Below are 22,420 nucleotides of genomic sequence, written 5' to 3'. Positions count from 1 at the left end.
TATATATATATATATATATATATATACAAATAAAATAATGTCTCACACCTCACTAATAAGGAACAAATTCCACATCACTACATTTAAAACATGTCTTTTAGATTATTGTGCAGAATGCCAGAGGCTATTTAAAAAATAATTACGTATTTATGCATTAATGAGTGAAAATACAGTTAATAAAAGTAGTAAAAATTTGCATATGGCTTGTAGCAGCATGCAGTAGTAACGATTTGGCGGTTAGACGTCTCATGTCATTTCTTTTGTCAGCAAGTACAACATGAAAAGCTAGGGCTGGTGGAGGCTGAGTAATTTAATGGCAATGTACAGCGCTTCACAAAAAGGATACTAATATAACCTGCCATTGCGAGACTTTATCTTGTCACTAAAGTATGATGGGACTAGAGAGAACACACACTGACTTAAATACCTCTCTAAGGAGATTTTAATTAAATGACATACAAGCTTCTGTTCTATTAAAATAAACAGTGTATGATGGAACATCTTTCCAAAAGCAGATATTTTAGGATCTGTTTCTAGTTTGCTTGCTGTGACTTTAAAGCATGTATAGTAAAATAAATATAAATGTATTTCATCCCTAAACATGTCCTCATCCACTACACTAATATAATATCTAAATAGATAGAGATAGACGAGAGGAAGCCTGATCACCTGCTGTCACATATAAAGGACAGGAAAAAATAAACATGAAATAGAAAAACAAAAGAAAGTTTATATTTCTAAGGCAGCGAGATTCAATTATTATAATCAGCAACTGATCTACTAAATAAATGCTAAATTTGTTTAGTAGTAATGGCAATTAAAATGATATACTGCATTTAAGATAGTGTTTCTCGGCTAGAATTTGGATAGGACATTCATGACAACACACAGCAGTTATTGAAATGTGTGCAAAAATCAATAAAATGCTAATTAAATAAAATAAAAAAAATGATTAGGTGTTCTAACAAAAAATTTATATATATATATAATCTACTGAAATCATACTGATACAGCAGGCTATTCTGTTGTCGTTTTATTTTTAGGGCAATATTCATGTAATAAACACTTGTGAAATTGTAAAAATTGACAATCAAAAAAGAATAAAACAGCATACATTGGCAAGAGTGAACGAAATACACATTCAGAAATTACTGCACGTTTTTTAGTAACAGTGGAAAACAGATCTCATTACTGCATGTCCACTATATAAAAAGTGATACAATTTTTTTTAGTTAAATTACCTTTTATACAATGCAAATTTTTATGTAAAAAAAAGATAAAATCAAAGTAGGGGAAAAAACATTAAAAATTTTAATGAAATGTATGCAGCAAAAAACAAGTTGCAGTCATTATTCGGATTTAAAAAAAATGATGTGGAAAATGTATTTATTTTTTTTTTGTTAATGATTCATAGTGTGTGTTTTATCCTGCTGCATATCTTTACACAGACACATCACCAATGTATTTTGTGATATAATGAGGAAATGTTATCCTGCTTTTTTAGGATGCTTTGAAAAACCCATTTAGATGGAGATTTATATTTTATTATCAAATATTTTTCTCTTGGCAAAAACTTTCTTGATGCTGCACTTTTTGTTAATGCACATTATGTAGTTTTTATCAATGCCTAAAATACATCTTTCTACAAAGAGATTGTTTAACCTTTTCATGGTTTAAAGCACCTGCACCATTCAACAGAAGCTCTCTAGCTATTAAAGGGTTTACAAGCATGCTACGCATGCTTTAAGTAGGCCACTGAACATTTCACTAGGCTGCATTCCAGTCTGGCAAATAATGGGTCACTGCAGTATATCAAGTTTAATTAACTGAGCCTAAATTTATAGGATTGGCTCGTTTATGTTACATTCCTGAATGTATTTCACTGTTCTAAGTACATTTATGAAAATTTAAGATTATTAGTATGTTACCTGTCAGATTTATTACATATACCTATTCATTTTCAATTTCCCTTACTTTTATAGATGTTACATTTTACTTGCTTTAATGTTTCTAAATTGTTATTCTATTTGTCCAACAGTTTCCTACTAATTACTCTCCTAAATACAAACAGTGACAAGATGCTGGTCATATATTTTTTTAGGAAAATATATGACCAACAAAAAAATTTTCAAAAATAAGTAACACAAACAAATCTGTTTTTTTTTTTTTTTTTTTTTTTTTTTAATTGTCATACCATTATTTCTTTCAAAGTTGCATTCATTCATCGGTTGTGGATGCACTACAAATGGTATATCAGCAAATGTTCATTTTAAACAATCAAAAAAGCTAAATAAAGCTGTATAAGGAGAACTCCTATTTTAGCTTATTTGTCAGATGCGACAATCTAACAAGTATTTAGAATACCAATGTAATGGAATGGAACAAAAACAAACATATATTTTTATTAAAATGTTGTAAATAAATATATTAAAATATCATGGTTAAAACTGTTTTTTTTTCCTGTCATCTATCACATCCCAGGTCTGGTTCCTGCTCGTCTCAAACTCTCCTCTGCTATTTGCCTTGCATACCTCTGCCAGATGAATGCAAAAAGGGTTGGGGTGAGCAGGCATAAGTCAGGGAAGGACATGCAAGCAGTTTCTGGTCATTCTCTACTTGTCATCGATCAAAGTGACCCCAAACAACCACCATCAAACACAGTTCACAAAAATGCCCTTTGAGGTTATCAGTTATTTTGGTGCTGAAAAAGTCACTGCACCAAGGCAGATGATGAGTTCTGATGCTTTAAAGATGTTGGGTACATTTATACACATACAAAAAAAAAAGTGAGGCCCAGCAATCTTTCACTGTAAATCATGCATTGTTCATGTTACTTTAAAGGGAAAAAAAAATCTAAATTTGACTTGTTCAGGAAGGCATCTATGTCTTGATGAGCTATTAACTTTTAATGATTCCATTTGTATTTTAAAAGCACACTTACAGTAAAGGAAGAACACATTTACTGAAGACGTGCAATGCACTGAATGGGAATAGTTGTGCATGTTAGGGTTGAAGTAATGTGCTTATTTGTGACTTAAAAAAAGAGTGCCATTAAGATCCATTTTGTGGCTGCATTGTCCGCTATGTACGGTGTAACCTGACTTTTATACTGAGCCAAGTTGCTGTTTCACAGTGTTTGAAAGTAATTTTCCCAACAAGCAGTGGGATGAAGTATGATTAAAGAATAATGTTTTGCTACTCAGACACCCGAAGTAAAGCAGTTACTTGGTGCATTATGTTTCTTTCAGTAAAATTTAAGTATTGGCAGATGCAAGCTGTGAATTATGTCCTGTATGTATTTCCTTGACAATTAATCAAGCTAATCTGTTAAAAATTCCTTTGCAACCAATACATTTGCTAAAGCTGACATCTGAATTCTGGAGGATACACCTGATGGAATGCAGATAAGTAGTTAAGGTTCCATCACTTTGCTGAACTGAAAACAGGTCTATACTGCAAAGTAACAAGTGTCTGTACAGGCAAAAAATAGTTTGAACAACCTTTCAAAAAAATCAATTAAATACAAATTAGGTTTTTATATAGGAATGTGTTGGCAGTTTCACTTTTAAAGTAATAATTTTAGAGATGCTTCAGAATAAATAAAATCTCAAAGTGCTTAAACACTTGTGTCTAGGATTAATGCACAAAATTGTTGTAGACTGCCAAAACATGAGTAGCAAATTATTAAAGCCATAATAAAGGCTGTCCCAATTCTCTTAGCTTTTTAATCTCTGAAACCGGAACAAATTTAGGAAGGCTTCCCTTCCCACCACATTCCCTAATTTACATGTTTGTTTACGTTAGGTTTTTTTCAGCATCGCTGAGACTGCACACTTTTAAATTTATTTCTCTTGTTTCTATTGCCAAAGAGGCAATCGTTCACGCTGTCCTTCTGGATCAATAGCCATTTATCAATTGATCATTATTTGGATTAGATTCTGTTAAATCCTCTTCAAAATTACACTCTTTTTGTAGATTAAACTGGGACGATGATAAGGTCTTGAAAGCATTTTACCTGTCTTTATAGAACTTCCATTATGTTAACTATCTGCTTACTGATCTAAATGGTTAAAAATAAAAACACTTTAAATTATTGATCAGGACTTGTATATCTGCTCTATGAAGTTCATACAAAGAGTGTGGAGATGGAGAGACAGTAAAATAGATAGGTAATGTATATATAAATGTGTACGTAGTTTGCTGCTGTTGTTGTTACAGTAGTGTTGTTACCTTTACAGTTTATGTCCATAATATAGAACTACTGGTTCAGTTCACGTCCATGTTCGTTAGTGATTCATATCAGCTTACAGTATTATCAGCAGTAATCAGGGTCCCTCTACAGGAGATACCAAAATATGCCTTGTTAAAAAGCTTGCTTTTGCCAAAACTAGCGTCCTCACAAAATAAAAGTTGTGGGCAGTTGCTGATTTTTCCCTTTAAAAACAAAAATTACTAAACTAAATTGTATACATTGATATGTAAATTGAAATGTATGTCTTGCATTCCTTTGGTATTATATGTAATCTTTTTACAAATCTTTTACAAACATAAACATAGGTGTGCAGTTTTGATGGAGTCCTCCAATACAATGTTTATGTTCTTTAGGATAAGAAGAAGGATGCTTTTGACAGACTTTAGTAGAACTTTGCTTGTTGAGATAAAGTTAGCTGTATATTTTTTTTTGTAACTTTTTTTTTTTAAGACAAACACTGTAGGATAGTACAGAGAAGATGCAGCCGGTTGCCTACGTATCACTATGTGCATGGTACAGAGACACCGGCTTGTGTGATTAATTATCAGTTGTTACTGGCCTCGCAATAACATTTCAGCTTTCCCGTCAATAGCAGCATACCAGGATGCCTTTAAGGCGGCCCCCAGTGCAGGAAAAGCTCTAGGGAAGAGATTGCTTGCAGTGTGAGTGAGAGAAGAAAAAAAGTGCCTGTGTATATGTGTTGAACAATGCAAGAGACACTGACTTGGAAATGGGTTAAAGAATAAATAACCATGGAAAAGCAAAATAAACCGAAAAATTATGGAAAAAAGCAAGACTGGAAAAAGAGCGAAAAAAAAGAAAAGCAGCTTAACTGACTTAGCTATCAACCATCCGCTCTGTGCCGTGAGCAGTTTAAACAACACAGCAGTTCAGCTCATCTGAGAACTGGGGGAAGCTGTGTTCAACCACATGAAGTCAATTAGGATACTAGGAGAGGGGCCCCTCAAATTTCTATCACTGCGAAATCAGGGAAAGGAAGGAGGAAAGAGTGGATGTGGTTTTAATTCCACTTTTGATTACTTTCGCAGAAAGGATGCTACAGGCTAATTGTTTTGCATTTCATCTAAATTTCACTTGGTTTTTCACTTCCCTCTCCCCGAATAACTCTGAAAAAGACGCAGGTAACCCGTCTCTGAAATGGCATTCACAAAATAATCCTGTTTCTTTTTAAGAAGAATTGTTTCTTTTTATAAATAAAGAACCTGCCTGAAAAGCTAGCTGAATGCAGAACTAAAGTAAAAAGTGTTAAACTTTACTGCTTTGCAAAAAATAAAAAAATAAAACAATGATAAAAAATAAATACCAAGTAGTTCAAAATGACAACTTTAAAATGTCAGAATATAAATAAAATAAGTACAAAGTCATTATCATCTAAAACACCAAGTTCATTTCTGCAAGAAAGTAAAAAGGATGCACTCACCTGTTGGGACATTCTGAAAAGAAGATTGGCATCACAGTTTTGCCATGCCCCCATGTACCCTGGCTCACTTGTCGGCGTCCTCGTTCCGAACTGCATGGAGTTGTCAGGACAAGAGTCTCTGAATGCCCGGTCTCTCGCCCTCCTGTCTCGCTGTCTGTCTCTCAGTATGTCTCTTTCTCTCACATCCACTTCTGCCTCTTCTGACTGAAAAGTGAAGGTGGATTTTTGAGCCTCTTGGCATTCAGTAGTATTCAAGTGTGGAGTAGTTACAGAGCTGCATGTAGACTGCATTTCATTTAGAGAAAGAGAGTAAAAAAGGCTAGGAGAGGATGAGGAAGAGGGTGGGTGGGAGGTGAAGTAGTAAGGAGGGATGTGCTGCTGATGGTAGGGGGGTGAGAAATGCAAAGCTTATTTTGCACCTTCCTCACAGATACCCCTATCATTTATGCATGGATTGTGACTCCCCAAGGCTCCTCTTTGCTCAGCCTAACAGCTGCCTGTCAGGTGTGCATGTAGCACTAAAGGAGAAAAAAAACTGCCTGAGACCCAAGAAGCAGCTTTAAGGATGTCACTGCCTAGAAGAGCACAGAGTCAACTGCACTGCTCCACTGTCAGGCACCAAATGACATGCTGCACTAACCTCTCTCCAAGCCTACAGATAGCCATATACACGCACACACACTCACTGATCACAGGCACTTGGGAGGGAAAGGGTTTTGGCCCTCTCTAGCAGCCTTCCTCCATCTATCTCCTGCTTTTCCTCAATGAAACCTCAAATAAAGAAAGCCACATCTGACAACTGTCACTGCCGCACGCACCTCTTTGTACTAATTTTTTTTCTGGCCCTTCGATAAAAAAAAAAAAAGAAGAATCAAACTTAGAATAAATTCTTGCAAGTTGGCAACGACAATGTTGAAATATTTCACTGATTCACTTGGTGCCAAGCTGCCAATATGAATGATATAAACCGAGCCTAAATAAGGTACAGAAAAAGGCAGCAGAACTTTTTTCATTTTTTTTTAACTGGATGATCTGTCCCATACATTTCATTTTCACTCACACGCTTGAAATCAGAAGCTGAAAGGTTTTATGTGTTTATCCATAAAAAGCACACATAGTCATAAAATTCATCTATGTTTCATTTCATACACATATAACATCCGAGATCAAACCATGAACAATGTAGTCATAATAAAGGGGGAAATTATGAATGAATGAAAAACAAAGTCACGGTTTATTTATAAGTCAATGCTGTAAGGAAAGGGTTAAATTCCTGACCCTAGTTATACCTTCAGCCTGCTAATGTCCCAGGCACAACTGAAGCCATAGAAAAGCTCTTCTAAAAGTTCTTGTAGAAAGAGAGTCAAAGTAGATTTGTCTTGTAATAAAACAAAGCAGACATGCAATAGGACAAATGGACAAAAAAGCACCACTTTCTCTCTGTATCCTCCACATAACAATAAAGCTAGCATCCACAGTCTGTAAAACAAACAAAGACAGGGGCAAAGAGCTTGTGTGACTGCTCGGTGTCATTAGTACACAATGAGGAGAGATGAGAAAACCTACGCTGTGTTGACACAAATGTGCCTTACTCTCCCTATCCAACAGCTCTTGAAAGCTTTTCTGTTAAACTTTCCTTCAGTTCACCACCATTAAGCGCACACACACACTTACACGTAGACAGACGCAAACATACACAAATAAAGAAATGAACTCTGCATTCTGTACAAAAATTAACAGATGGGTTACAATAAAAAAAAATTAAAAAATGCTGACAAACAATACCATGTCAATATATTTTCTAATATATAAATAAATATATATATATATATATATATATATATATATATATATGATACAGGTTAGTCAAGTGGAAGAAGGGACAAGAGCAAAAGGAGAGAATCTGGGAGTCAATTGTGCCAACAGTGGCTGTGCTTTCACAGCCAGATATTAGCCATTTAAACTCCCTCTAAAATTTGCTAGCCTCTTGATTTCTGAAGTGGCACTCAATGCTTCAGTCAAGCTGCCTGCTCAGCTCCTGACCTTCCCACTAATGGCTGTTATTTGAGGGAGGCTTAAGGACACTGTCAATAGCAGGCTTCCTCCTATCTCCTCTGCATCACTCCCCCCTCCTCTCTGTCCCTGTCTCTTTCTCCATCTATCTCCTACACCTCCCTTCACTCGCCACTCCTCGCCTTTACTGCTCTGTGTCATGCAGTACTAGCAAGTGTCAATATATAGGGAGTCTGTGTGTGTGTGTGTGTATATATATATTTATATATATATGATATGTGTGTATGTGTATATATATATATATATATATATATATATATATATATATATATATATATATATGATATACATGATACACGAGCACCTGCCCTAGTAATACACTGTTTTATTAAAACTGTTATTCTGCAAGACTTGAGATTCCCAGAGGACTGGGCCATGTCAGAGCCGATATAATTAACTAGAGGCTCAGCAACGGATCAATTACCAGACAAGCAAGTGATAGTGAAATCAATGAAAGATCATCAGGCACATTATCAGTGTTGCAACTCATTAGGGTAAAACTGAGAAGTGTGCTCAAAGCGAGTCCAGGCAAGGTGGCATTACAAAACAAAGGGCTAATTTGGAGGCCCTGCTGCGAACAATCTGTAACAGAATTAGCCTCTCTCTTCTCGCACCCCCACAGCTGCCTAAACTGCACAGTACTGTAACTAAATGTGACAGACTGAGAGGAGCAGTTTATTAAGACACCAACTTCAAGTTTATTTAGTTCATAAACTCTCTCCCAGAAAATCAATATGGTCTGTGCAAGGATTATTAGGTAGAATGCCTTAATACATCTAAACGTGAGTTTATAATGCAAGGGTCACTGCTAGGAAAAGGGCCAAACCTCTCTGTTAAGTCTGTAAAAATCAAAATAAGCTATAGCTTGATGTACCAACCAAGGAAAGATACCGTACTCCACCTATCTAACAAGAAGAAGAATGTAGATAGACATCAAAACATCTAGGTGTCCATCTTCATTAACAGCCCTCTATATTGTTAATTCAAAAATTAGGCAAACAGGAAAGATCAATAAGAATAGATCATTATACATTGTATGGCCTGACAGCATGTCTTTAATTGTGATGAGTTCACTTAACGAGCTCTATGATCACAAGGCATAGTGAACAATGAAGGCATGACAAAGAATGCACAGGCTGCTAAAATTCTAACACTAAAACAATGTAAAATAGCTACCGTGTTTCCCCGAAAATAAGACAGTGTCTTATATTTATTTTACCTCTGAAAATCTCATTAGGGCTTATTTTCAGGAGATGTCTTATTTTTCTCACAAAAAATCTATATTTATTCATGTACAAAAATCTGTATTTACCAAAACCTGCAACCAATATTACTATAGAAAGATACCTCTGTGTTACCTGTGACCTGTCAAAATCACAGATTTCTTCTGTTATATACAAGAAGTCATGAATAAGAATTGACATAAATGAGTAATGAAAAAAAACACAGCTTCATAAGCAAACAAGTGCAACATAAGAAAATGTGCTGACAATTAACATGTGACTCATAGAATTACATGTTAAATCTGAGTAGAAGCAAAAAAAAAATCAATTAATAAATATTCATTGCTGCTAATGAATGAAATACCAGCAAGGACCTTTTGAAAAGAGAATCCACCAACCTCTTAGTGCTAGTGTCACACCAGAGTACTGTAGGTTAATTAACCCTGCCATTTCTTCACCCCTTGCTCCAGTGCTTTTGAAATCTCCTGCTCTCTCTCTGCTCCCTCCTTCCTCTTGGTATCCCTCCGTGTACCACGTGAGCACACCCTCCGAAGAAGCCAATAGGGCTTACTTTCGGGGGAGGGCTTATATTTCAAATTTGCTCGAAAACAGCCAAAAATCCTGCTAGGGCTTACTTTCGGGGGTGTCTTATTTTCGGGGAAACACGGTAGTAGCCAAGTGATTCTGCTCCGGAGTAGAACACACAAAGCTGTAAAACCAGTTAGGAAATCTGACTGCTCCTTAAAGAAGAAACAGGCACAAAAATCCATAAAATCAAGCCTGTCAACTGTTTTGTGCATCTTAATATCCTTGTGGAGTTCTAAATGACAAAATGCTTCACAATGATTTGAATTGTGAAATGTAGGGTTCTGCATCCAAGGTTTCAAAGCATATTTAAACCCAAAACAAAAAAGTACCACATTGCTGCTTATCAATACTTTCTATTTTCTTTATGTTCACCTGGTGATCCCGACAGTAACATTCTCTGTCCTAGGGTGACAATCTATCTTTGGAGAAGCATTATTGTCAACCAAGGTTGCTCTTCTAAGTTTAGACTACAAACTTTCCCTCTCCTCACCTCCATTACATAGGGTCGATCTGTAGTTACCTGAGGATAAATAGAAATGTTAAAAAACACAGTTTGGCATATCTGATCAGTGTTACTGGAACACGGGAAATATTAAAAAGTATTTTTTTTTTTTTATTTACTTATCCTGACAATAAAACTAAGCACCACTAAGGACTTGTAAACTGCAATATATTACATTTTTGTATCTGGGTTTAAATATCTGTTAAAAACATCACTAATGAGTCACATTTATAAAGTAGTGAATGAGCTTTCACAAAACATGAGTAACTGTTATTTAAAATGCAAGTACTTACATACATCCCTTAGCATCATTGCATAAAGAATAGTCCAATATCGTGTAACAGAAAAACCTACAAATCTTTATTAAAACAAAAAAAAATTTAAATTGTGTTCCTTATTGGAGCTGCCTGTCTTCCTTAGAATGAAAGCTGAACCCTTTTATACAAGGCAAAAAGTACCTTCTTTTTTTAAAGAGGGGTGAATGGGAGCTCAGAGCCTCCCGCGATACCGGCGTCATAAATCCCAGAAGGCTTCTGGCTGCTTTTTCTTCAATGGGATAAAAGACGTAGATCTCATGCATGTGCGCAGTTTTTTTTCCCCAACTACGTCACCCAATCTCCAACCTTCACAGGTGGTTAACCAGAAAAGGATCCCCACTCTAGTAACTTGAGTAAAGGTGCGTACACACTTCCAATTTTTAGCGTTCAAAACGAACGACGAACGATCGATTGGGCAAAAAATCGTTCGTAAAAAAGTAACTAACGACGCCGACGGACGAGGAAAGTCGTTGGAAACGAACGACCGGACCGGCGGATCGGATTGGACGACGATCGTTGAACATCGTTCGTGTGTACGGTCGTTCCTGTCGTGCACATAGTTCCTCTATCGCTCAAACGATCGTATCTATTGTGTGTACAATATCTACGAACGATCGTGTCGTTATCTCTATGTGCAAGATTGGTGCTACACGATCGTTCGTAGATATCGTGCAGGATCGTTCGTCGTTCGTTTTCCAACGATAAAAATTGGAAGTGTGTACGTAGCTTTACTTAGGACAGTGCTCACCAACCTTTCTCATAGCATGGCCCAGCTCGACAGACACAGTAACAGATGTCACAACCGTGCTCATGCTGTCTGTGCTTTCACTGCCCTGCGCTAGTACCTCCTGTCATTTGCAGCCCCCAAATGAATAGGGTTGGGGACCTCTAACCTAAGATATAAGGGGTAACATCAGTGGCTGTGCAAAGATGCACTCTATTTGTCTTGTTAATAAACACAGAATGAGAGAGATTAACAGTGATTAAATTTCACTCCTAACCACAACTGGTGTGGTGCAAAAAAAAAAAGTCATGTCTTGTTATTAGGTAATTCGATAATAATGATTAAAAAAAATAAATCTTTGAGTAACACCTTTCATAGAATAGCATACTAAGGGAGATGCTCACAGGGTGCCACATGACCTTATTAACCTATGCAAACCTGTTTGCTGGACAAATGGAGCCTATTAATATCAGTTAAGGACCTTGGGCATACTAGGTATATGAAATGTCATCCATATTCTTAATACAGCTTTGTTCCCTTTCCAGATGTTGCCATTCTGCTGCTAGAATTAGTGATGCCCGGTGGTCCCACTCTGTGGCTTGTTGCTGCAATGGTTGCTATGTGACCGATACCTGCAAAGTTTGGTAAACATGGTGGAACAATATTATTAACATATAATATTTACACTAGTTCCCTAACATGCAGGGTAAAAGACTGACCTGGTAAATGTATGCATACTTTGCACTGCTTTATTGAATGTAACAAGGTGAATCTGTGCTAAGGAAAAAAACACATATTATGTGTGTACATAAAAGCTTCATTAATTACTAAACTACTAATATGAACCCAATATGTCTGTCTTTTGATTAATATATTAGGGTTCGAAAACTTTTTTGCACGAACATTATTTTATTGTTATGGAGAACACAACTTTACTATATATACTAAGCTCATTCACTTTAAAGAATAGGCAATCTCTAAAAAAAAAAACCTATAATAGGTAAAATAACCTGACTAATAAGGAGTTTTTATTTTTCATTAACAATTTTAATATTTAATTACCTAAAAAAATCCCTAATCAGCTCTAATTAACCAACTACTCTTTTGCATTATTTTTTTTTCCATTCATAAAAAAAAACTGTTTTTGTAATAAGACATTGAAAAACATCAAATGATTTTATCATTATTTTCAGTACCAAGTACTTTGGTATTGTAAATAATGATAAAATTATTTCTGAATCAATAGACTCATAGTTGAAATGTAAAAATTGCTCAGGTCCATAAAGGGTATAATGATGAAGGAGCCTTAAGTGAGTACCGGCTGTTGTTGTCCCTATAAAAGGTGAATGTATGCTTTACAAAATCTACACATTTATCATGATTAAAATCTGAATTGCAACAAAAATGACTCCCTGTCAATTGTACCAAGTAATAGTCAGTGGCATGCCCTAACATACAGCTCCATTCTTAGCTTTGGCTTTCAGTAGCATGCCACAGTCTAAAATAAATGTTTGTGGATGAGTATTATTTGTAAAATTGTGCCTATATGAGCAAATCAGGGTGTATGTCTACATACACAAAATAATGTCTGGTGAGTATGAGGAAGGGTAAAAAATAGTGGCAGCGTATACCAGAGCTGTTGAAGTGTAGAGAATATAAGAAACATCACAGCTTATTATTCAGAGTGTATACTTAGAATGTTTTGACTGTATAGAACAATGTAGAGAGAAGAATTGTATGTATGTACACCACTGCATATTATATGTACATACACTGTATATTGGTGAACAGCATATAGATTCAAATTGATCAGTGCGCTAGACAGAATGGGCCTGATTTATTAAAGTCCTGCAAGACTGAAGAAGATACACTTTCATCAGTGAAGCTGGGTGATCCAGAAAAATTGCATCATTGTGCTCAATGCAAAAATAACTGCCATGATCTAAATCAAAGTATTCAGTGACACTATCAGAAGTTAACAAAGCTACAATAACACTAACCCCTGAAAAGAAGGAAACATTATACATATCCATCCCATGGCTTGTTTGCTAAAAATTCACTTTGTATCAAATCTTCTGGCACCAATCCAATCCCCCCCACCCCATGGCTGTGGTTTCTCCCACTGCCCCTGTGTCCTTGTGCATCCTGTAGTGACTAGGGATCATCAGGAAAAACTACAGCAGTTAAGAGGGGAAACCCCCCACCCTCCCCATTCGGAGAAATGCTACATTCCTCTCCTTTAAATATTTGTTGATTCTGAATATATTTGTTTGAAGAAAAAAAAATATAAGCATATACACGCAAATAGAAAAAAACAAAAAAAAATTCAAACTATGAGCACAATACAAAATATAGATTGATGGACCAGAATGTGCACTAAGAACGAATGTGCATGCTTGTGCATACAATAATGTGAATCCAGAAGATCATGCAAAAACTAACAATGGCACTGAGCCCAAATACATTTTAGATAGCGCTTGACACAAAAATGCAATAAACTATGCCCTAAGGTCTACAACAAGGGTGACCACACTTTTATGGCGTGTGAGCTACTTTTAAAATGACCAAGTCAAAATGATCTACCAACAATAAAAAGTTGGACTTAATAACTCCTGTGCGTGGTAGAGTTTATTTTGAAAGACATGGCTCTGCGATCTACTCGCGTTGCCTTCGCGATCTACCGGTAGACCGGGATCCACCTGTTGGGCACCCCTGGTCTACAAGATGCATGCATGTCCTATATCCCTGTAGCCTACACTACTTGAATGACACTTTGTATTTTTTCTGATATTTAAAGTGAAACTCCAGTCTTCTGAACCAGGAACAATGCACTAATGTTTAGAAGTAGATCATAGAGGGAAGGTCTGGGGCTGTACACATCTACATATCTATTCACTATAGGGTACCTGAAAAAACTACAGGTGGGCAGATACAAGACCAGTCATTCTGAACTGGTCATTCAAAAAAGTACAGAAGGCACACCAGGTTTTAAGTAAAAATAAACATTTCTCTTGTATTTATACAATATTTGTTCAGCCCATATTCCAGCTTTAACAGAAGATAGAGTAGACTAGAAACCAAAGGTACCCTGAGCCCCTTAGTCCACCTGCTTTCCATATGATACAGTTCATAATATAAATAAAAACGGAATGCATGACTTATTCTAACTGACAGGCACAGATATATTCTGGCCACTGCATGCCTGTCCCCCACACTTATGTCTCTGTCCAATACTTCTGGGATTTAGCAACAAACACAGCAGGGACATCCCAGAGGACAAAAGAACATAAAGGGGGAAAAGAATTGCCAATGAAATTTGCAAACATTCCAAAGTAAGTGCCATGAAGTGTTACATATTTTATTATGATACATTCCAAAAAGGACAATATAGGCAATATCCCAAATCATTCCTATGATGTTACTGAGAACACAGTACATGGTAAAGATGCATAAAGGACTTCAGAAGCTTGTCCCAAAGTTAAAGTCACACATAGGATTTGAGTGTAAATGCCTGTTTTTGGGCTCAAAAGAAGTGGTGATAAGTACTTTACATTTGAGAATAGAGAGGGAAAACATTTCATTTCTGACACAATTTAGCCTATATGGGAGTTGGGGTGGAGAGAGGGTGGGTATTTGGGAAGTGGGAGGATGGGCCTTAGAAGAAGGGGCCTTTTCTTTGCATGTAACTGGATGGATACACTGTAATAAAGTTTCAATCATCATGATGCCCTTTTTTTTAGCTACATTGTTGGTGTCAGCAGTGACTACAAGTACAGCACCATCTGACTGAAAGATTAAAGGTGGATTTTTAAAGGTTGCAAAAGTCAAGACTTGTCTCATAACTAGCCTGCATATTTTAACCTTAGTTCCTACATTCTAACTTGAGACAAAAACCTAAGATATTTGTCACACAAAAAAATGCAACGTCAAAAGTAAAACAATCGCCAATAGACAGATCCAATTTTATCCTCAAATAATAAATATAAGTCTATTGCAACCTAAGTTAATCTGGTGCTGTTCATAAGTGCCAAGTCATTTTTAAGACATTGTAAACTATCTTCTTTAAATAACTGTCTCATGTTCTTTATTATACTCATCATCATTAAAATTATTTGACCTCTAATTTGGATTTAATGGCTAGACTAAATTTCAGCATATATTGTGCATGGATGTGACATCTTTTATAATTTGCGACCTTTTCATACCTTCCCCCATCTACACTTTGTTATCTGCCACTAGAGAGCAAACAAACATAATATTCATTGTATTTTTGACATGTTTATTACTTTGCTTTTACAATACTGCTTTGTGAGTGAATATGCCAGATGTATCAAATGGATATTAAATCATGATGCAAGTAGTTGCAAGCAATATAAAATGAATGACGCATGTGTCCAGTAGCCTTTAGTGATCCCCGTATACTTATAATATAGGTACCAAAGTTGTTTGGCGCCTATAGGAAAAGCATCAATTAAAATGCTGAATTACGCTAAATATGTAAACATAGGAATACCTAGTTTATTTAATATTACTTCTCCTCATGGGTATGTCTAACAGACAAGAACTCTTCAATAATTTTACTGTTAATTGTTACAGAATGCTTTCCAAAAGGTAACTGTAGTAACATTGGTATGCATGGAAGTTACTAGTAGGCAGTCACTTTCTACAATCAAGATATACACAAATTAGAACTAAGGTTTCTTAATATAAATAATGAAAGCTCCTTGAAATTTCAAACAATTCACGCATGAACACATCCAAAACTCCCTGTGGCTTCCTCAGAAACTTTCCTAGCTGGTTCCTCCAGGATTCTCTATGACTTCTTGAAATGATTTCTGCTGGCTGCACAGCTCTAAGGTCAAAGAGTTTCTACACCTCCCACTATGTTAATATGCTCTTTTTCATAATTGGTGGATCACTGGATAGAACAATGTGGCTCCTCCCCGACATTGCTTTGTGTTCCCTTTTCTATTTTTTTTTTTTGTTGTATTTAGTAAACCAAGTATTAGGTGACTGATGAAAGAACTAAATAAATTGTTCTCATAGACAGCTTATGGTGAAATAGTGATTATTGCATATACTTAAGTATTGAATTCCTTAGAGAGATCCAATTGGTGCCCAGTCAAATTCAAACGGTAAATTTAGTAGAGAATATGATGGAAAAGAAATGAAAAGAAGGCTCTTTAAAGGCACTTAACTATAGTAGTTTAAAATAAATCAATTTTATTAACTATTTAAACAAATTAATTAACAATACATGTTTAAATCTATACAAAAGTGTTCTCCACAAATTCAGTTGTTAGAAGTACATTTATTAAGCTTGTGTCTATGTAGAAACCTAGGTTGAGGTTCCAGAAGTGTCAAAACCTTATAATAGTGTTATAGCAAGTTTCTTTACCAAAGCGTTTTGCCTCAATAAGGCTTCCTCAAGGGATTTTAAAACTTGAATACTGGGAATTCCAACCTTTGAGATTCCAATTAGGTTGATAGGCATAAACTGATGGACTCTTATATATGTACAGTCCGTGCCAAATATTAGTTTATTTAGTTGCTTGGGTTATGTTGCGCATGTATATAAACAATTAGGTAAATTGAGAACAGGTTAGTTGTTAGGTGCATCCAATGATATATAGATAGGTTATGGTACAGAGGCAAATGTTTGGTTACCAAGTTATAGGTAAGAAACTAGTTATAGATTTGTAAGTCCTGTCTATTTAACATTACTGTCAAGGGCTTCCAAAATACTACTGGTTTGGCTAGTGCTTATGATCTATGTGCAAGATGTTGTTTTTAGATAAAATAGGAGTAGGAGTTCATTTTGTAGGATAAAGTAATGAGATTAGATCAAAAAGTACCGTTTATGTTCGTTGATAAGTGAGAAGACAGACAGCCTGTCAGCAGTCACCTCCACAGATCAAATACTATACTTGAGTATAAACAGAGATATTTTTTTCCTTCAAAATTTCTTGGTTTATACTCAAGTCATGCCAGTAGACGATGCTGTGTCCTTATGTAAAGTACAGGTAGTCCCCGGGTTACACGAGTAATGTGTTCCTAAATTGAATTTGTATGCAAGTCGGAACAAGTACAATATTTTAATAAATACAATTAGGACAGATGTTTGTCTCAACATATTATTAGACAGTGTGGTGTCAGATACTGTATAAAATCCTCACTGTGAGTTAATCACACACAAAGCAAAAAAAAACTTTATGGAGCCTAGACATTCATTAACTTCTGGAGCAAGCTGTGCTTTCATATGCAAAAAGAAACAACTGCAGAGTTTGTCTCGGTCATTAAAAAGTTACAACCAAAATACTTCTTCTGCAACCACCCCCCCCCCCCATCAAGCCTCCGTCCTGCACACGAGTGAGCAGGGAAGCCCCTTTCGTATCTATGAGTTTTCCGTATGTTGATGTCCTAACTCGGGAACTACCTGTACATCACAAACTCTTGCTGTCTGAAACAGTTTGTTACCCACTTTAAATATTGGTACAGCTCTATCTACTGGTGGTCAATAATAATACACAAAAAATCATCTAAGATAAAAACCTTAATGTACTTACATACATAAAATACTAATTAGTAAAGAGATCAGAAAAGAAACAGATTGAGACCTTCTGATTTTATTCTATTTTTCTTTCTTTAAATAAATGTTTTAAAAATAACTCACCATGGATGTAGTATTCTAAGTATAAAGGAATTTTCCAAAAGGGGAAAAGGAGGAAATACCAGGTAAAACATCAAACAGGTAAACAAAGGCTTTTTTGTGGCATGGTCTGCCTAGCCTTTAACTACAATGAAATATCGAGAGAAAGGAGGAAGAAAAAAGCAGAAGGCTTTTATGCGGTACTCATTTAGATAATACTCATATATAAAATCAATCCTTTATCAAGCATTAAATATAAAACATAATTTCCAAATTATGATAAAATTGTTCAGATATACTAATACAAATACTATACTAATACTATACTAACACTCTGAACAAAGATGCAAACGATACAAAATGTGTAGAAAAATTAAACTTCAATTGCCATCCATATACTTATGAAGATAAGTGAGAGGAAAGAAGGTCTCCCTTCCCGACGCGTTTCGCCTAAAAAGGCTTTATCAGGGGATTTGGGGAACCAGATAGCAAACTAGAGAAGGATAAGAGAAAATGTCTTCAATATATCCAGAATTTTTTTTTTTATAATAAGTTAATAGGAGAATGTGTAAGATCATCAATTAATTAATTTTAATGGTTAACTTACAGTTTTGAGTGTCTCAGTATGTTCAATTCAATAAAAAACAATCAACTAAATATTGGAGATTTGCTGCATGTTTCTGTATAAATAAGTGTTATATTCTGAATAGGGGGAGATGAATGAAAAAGAAACCAAATCGGTAAAAGGGAACAAAATGACATCTTGAAACATGAAAAGGCGTATATAAAGAATTAGAAAAACTCTTTTCTTAGGGAGTGGTTCCCCTTGATAGAGAATCTTCCATCCTCCAACAACACAACCATGTGGGTTTTTCTAATTCTTTATATATATTATATTCTTTTTCATGTTTCCATTTCCATGTCATTTTGTTCCCTTTTGATTTTTCATATGAATATTATCTAAATGAGTGCCGCATAAAAGCCTGCTTTTTTCTTCCTCCTTTGTCTTGATATTTCACCATGGATGTATTAATTTATGTTTATTTTATTTTTATGGGCATTTTATAATATTGTTTTTTTTTACTGTTAGCGGTAACAACTGCATTTTATGCCCTGGGTTTATACTTGAGTCAAAGCCTTTTTCTGTATTTTTAAGGAAAAATAAATACCTCCAAATATATTTGGTTCAATATATATTATTTGTGTATATATAGTACATCACTTCCTTCAAACAGGAGGACCACTTTTATCAACTACAACTAATAAACTTAGTTGTAGTTGTAGTCAGCTCGGTCTAGGGTACATAGTGACTAAAAGAAATGCATTCTAGGCTCAAAAACATTCTACATCAATATGAGCATAAAGTATAATGACTCAAAGTATAGCCAAAACTATATATGCTAGTTTTGGATAGAGTAGAGAAAGGATAAAACCCATATGAAGTTATAATTTGTTGTCTGTGCCCCCTGGGAAGAGTTCTTTTAACTTTTTATACCAGAAGTAATACAGGAAATGAGAATAAAGCGAGGAAGAAATACTGTCTTTGACAGTTGTCACTGAGACATTTTGGTGACAAAAATTTGCACCTTTTGTCTCAGTGATATTAGGCACCAAAAGAAGTAGTAAGAACCTGTCACATAGTTTAATCTTTCTTCCAGAATTTGCCCGTACTAGCTTTTGGTTGCTTGCAATATACCATGCCAATACTGAATTTTTATGTATTAGTTGTCTAATTAGGCCATCTCTTTGCTTTATGATTTCTTTATGGCTACCACTGGACAAGCGAAATTATAGCTATGTCATGTTTTCTCACTGCAATGGAATGTAAAAGAGTCAACTTTTTCACAAAGGTTTATACATATTATGCATCTCAATTTTACTCTACTGTACTCAGAAAACAAATAAGGAAATTGATGGTCTCTTCAAGTGGATTTATGGATCAGAATACCCTGACAATTTTAGAAAGCCTTGAGTGTTGATGTTTTACTAAACTGGGCTGTTCTGTATTCCCCAGTATATGACAAACTAATATGTGTATGACTAAATTCTGATTATTACATAATTCCTTTTATCGTGAATGATTTCCAGTGAAGGCATATGCTCCCCCAAACTGTAAAAGTTATTTTAGTGCTCCTAAATGCTTGCACTGTGTATAATGGAACAAATGTAGCCACTAACACAAATATGGGAAAAAAGATCAAGGCTGTTTTCTTTACATCAACCTTCAGGGTGTAGTTACCAGGAGGGTGAGCAAGAGTGACATTTTGTATAACTTTTGCCTAGTTTCTTCAGCTGTGTATATTTTTTCCTAGAGTCCATTCTTTTATATGTTTCTATAAAGTAGCATTATTCCTGGAAGCTATACATATTCATAAGTATTAAAAGGGTTTCCACCGTCAGCAAAAAGTTTAACTCTAACTAGCAATGATTGACTTGGGTCCTCCTCTGCTGCTAGGCACATTTCCTGCTGCATGGTTATTTCTTTATCAGGAAAAAAATAGGACACTGGTTTTCATATAAACCATTAGATGTTTTGTCACTACCCTTTCTCAAGAAAGGCATATCTATCCTGGTCTTGTTGATCTATACCAAGGTACTGGATATACATATAATTTTTTTAGTTCTACTGGGCTGCTGTTGTAGTTTACATAATTGGAATTAAGCACAAATATTCAAGGACAAAGTTTTAGATGCTTATTTTCTTCACTAGAAAGATCACCACTCTTCACTGGAAAAGCCTGTGGGTGTTTGTATATTCTTAATATTGTGTTCCCTAAATTTAATTTGTTGTGGATATCTGACAAAAATGCAAAACATTTGTCAGCCTTGTGAAACAGTAAGCTCCTCTATTTCTATATGCCTAAATATTACTCTCCTATTAATATTTATTTGTTTTTTTTATTTATTGCTGATAGTAGGGAAAGGTACTCTATGTTTGGATGAGTGTATTTGTTATATTGTTTATCTATTGTGTGCAATGATGTAGCTTGTTTAGCAAACCTAAAATAAAAAATAGGGAGTTATAATTTATATACTGTAGCTTAACAATAGGCACTGTAAGACACACAAACGTGCTTTTAAAAGATTTTGAGAAATCAAGATTTTTAACTTGTCCTTCAGTATTCTATTATCTGTGGTGCCTACAAACGATGTCTTGTCTATTTGAGAAAGGCCCTAATTAGGTCCCTTCCATTTTAAGAAAATTTGTTACCTGGCATTATTTTGAGAATTACGGATAACTATCTCTACTTATGCTTAAGAATAAATCTGAATAAGGTGGGGATAATATGCAATTTTGTCTAACAAGATTGAAGTACTAAACAAAATCAATTTCTTTCTTGTAAACTATGTTAGCTACACACCTCAGACCTCATTATTTAAAAATGTTTTAATTTACCGTTTTTATTTCTCTGCTTTGTTTGGCTTTGTCCTTGCTAAAGTAGTGTTGGTTTCTTTCAAATGTTTATCCACATCTTCCTTTATGTTTTATGCATGAAGCCAGGAAATGACATTTGTATGTGCTCTGGGGACAGTGCTGTGTAATGGACGGGCGAGTGTCTTCAAGATATGATACACTCAGTGACACAGCACTGCTGACAATCACATATTAAAATCATTCAGAACCATGTTACAAAATCCCCTCACTGGTTGAATATTCCCAAAGGTAACCATGTTGTAGTGTACGGTGTCTGATCTAAAATCAAATATACATGGCAGAGTTACAGATAATATGGATAGCAGGCAAGGATATACCTTATCTAAAAATGAAAAGACCGGTCAGTATTTTCTAGATATTAAGGATCACTGGAAATGCACTGAATTCCCCTACTGAGAATATCAACAACAAAACATCCCTTCATCTCACCTTAGCTACAAGCTAATGGCCAAACGCAATCTGTTGTCCAATAAATGTTAATTTAATAAGTTATGGCTATTAACCCAAAATGTTTCTTTGCTGGATCTGACTTCTTTAAATTTCCAAACATCCAGATATTCTTTCATCCATTCCTGAAAGAATTTCACCTGGATGAATATTAGCATGTATGAGTCACTTATGTTGTTAGGTACAATCACCGGCACCATAGCAATGGACATCAGCATATAAATGTTTTACACAATTCCTACATGACTATAGAATCATGTCAGTAATATACTTTTTCTTTAAGTTTACAGCCCTCCTCCAGTTAAACAATATATTTTAAGTAAGTGACTTTTTATTTTACAGAAAATGTTGTAGTCTCAGAAGAAGCTTGCATGTTAGCTTTCTTTAATATCTGCTGTTAGGTACAACTTTTTCCCTTTTAAAAGATACAGAGAAACTTGGGAGAAGATATTCCTTTAACTTATTCCTTGTATAGCAATATCTTTTAGAGCAAAAATCATATAGATTATATTCAGAAAAGCTAGGAGCCAATGCTTGCTTAACTTCATTTGGAAAAGTCAAATTATGAAAAAAGAAATGCTATTTGCTTCCAAAAGGTTCTGTTTGTCAAACAACTACGATTGAAAAGTGTTCCACTTAGTGGAAGTAACATTATGACAGACAGCATTTTTAAAAGGAAAGGTTAGCAATGGCAGCCTCTGTGTCTCTGTTATATCAGGTTTATTTTAAAATTGGTCCATGTGCACTCATATCATTCTTGGTAATATG

The 22,420-nt window shown here is 35.2% G+C and overlaps 1 protein-coding gene across 4 annotated transcripts in view; it reads right to left on the bottom strand.

The window, feature by feature from the left end:
- The window catches only part of BNC2 (basonuclin zinc finger protein 2), a 346,936-nt gene that overhangs the window by 170,526 nt on the left and 153,990 nt on the right, over positions 1–22,420 (bottom strand). For 2 of the 4 annotated variants that reach the window (XM_072404409.1, XM_072404406.1), the window contains exon 3: positions 5,694–5,897. The exons of 1 other annotated variant lie outside the window; for it this stretch is intronic. In XM_072404409.1, coding sequence (XP_072260510.1) covers positions 5,694–5,897 — 204 coding nt within the window. Of the gene's footprint in view, positions 1–4,230; positions 4,337–5,693; positions 5,898–22,420 lie in introns of those variants that run through there. One more of the 4 variants, XM_072404410.1, reaches the window with a different exon arrangement.

The sequence above is a fragment of the Pyxicephalus adspersus genome, chromosome 3 (assembly GCF_032062135.1).
Source record: "Pyxicephalus adspersus chromosome 3, UCB_Pads_2.0, whole genome shotgun sequence".
NCBI lineage: Eukaryota > Metazoa > Chordata > Amphibia > Anura > Pyxicephalidae > Pyxicephalus > Pyxicephalus adspersus.
This window is presented reverse-complemented; position numbering and strand designations above follow the sequence as displayed.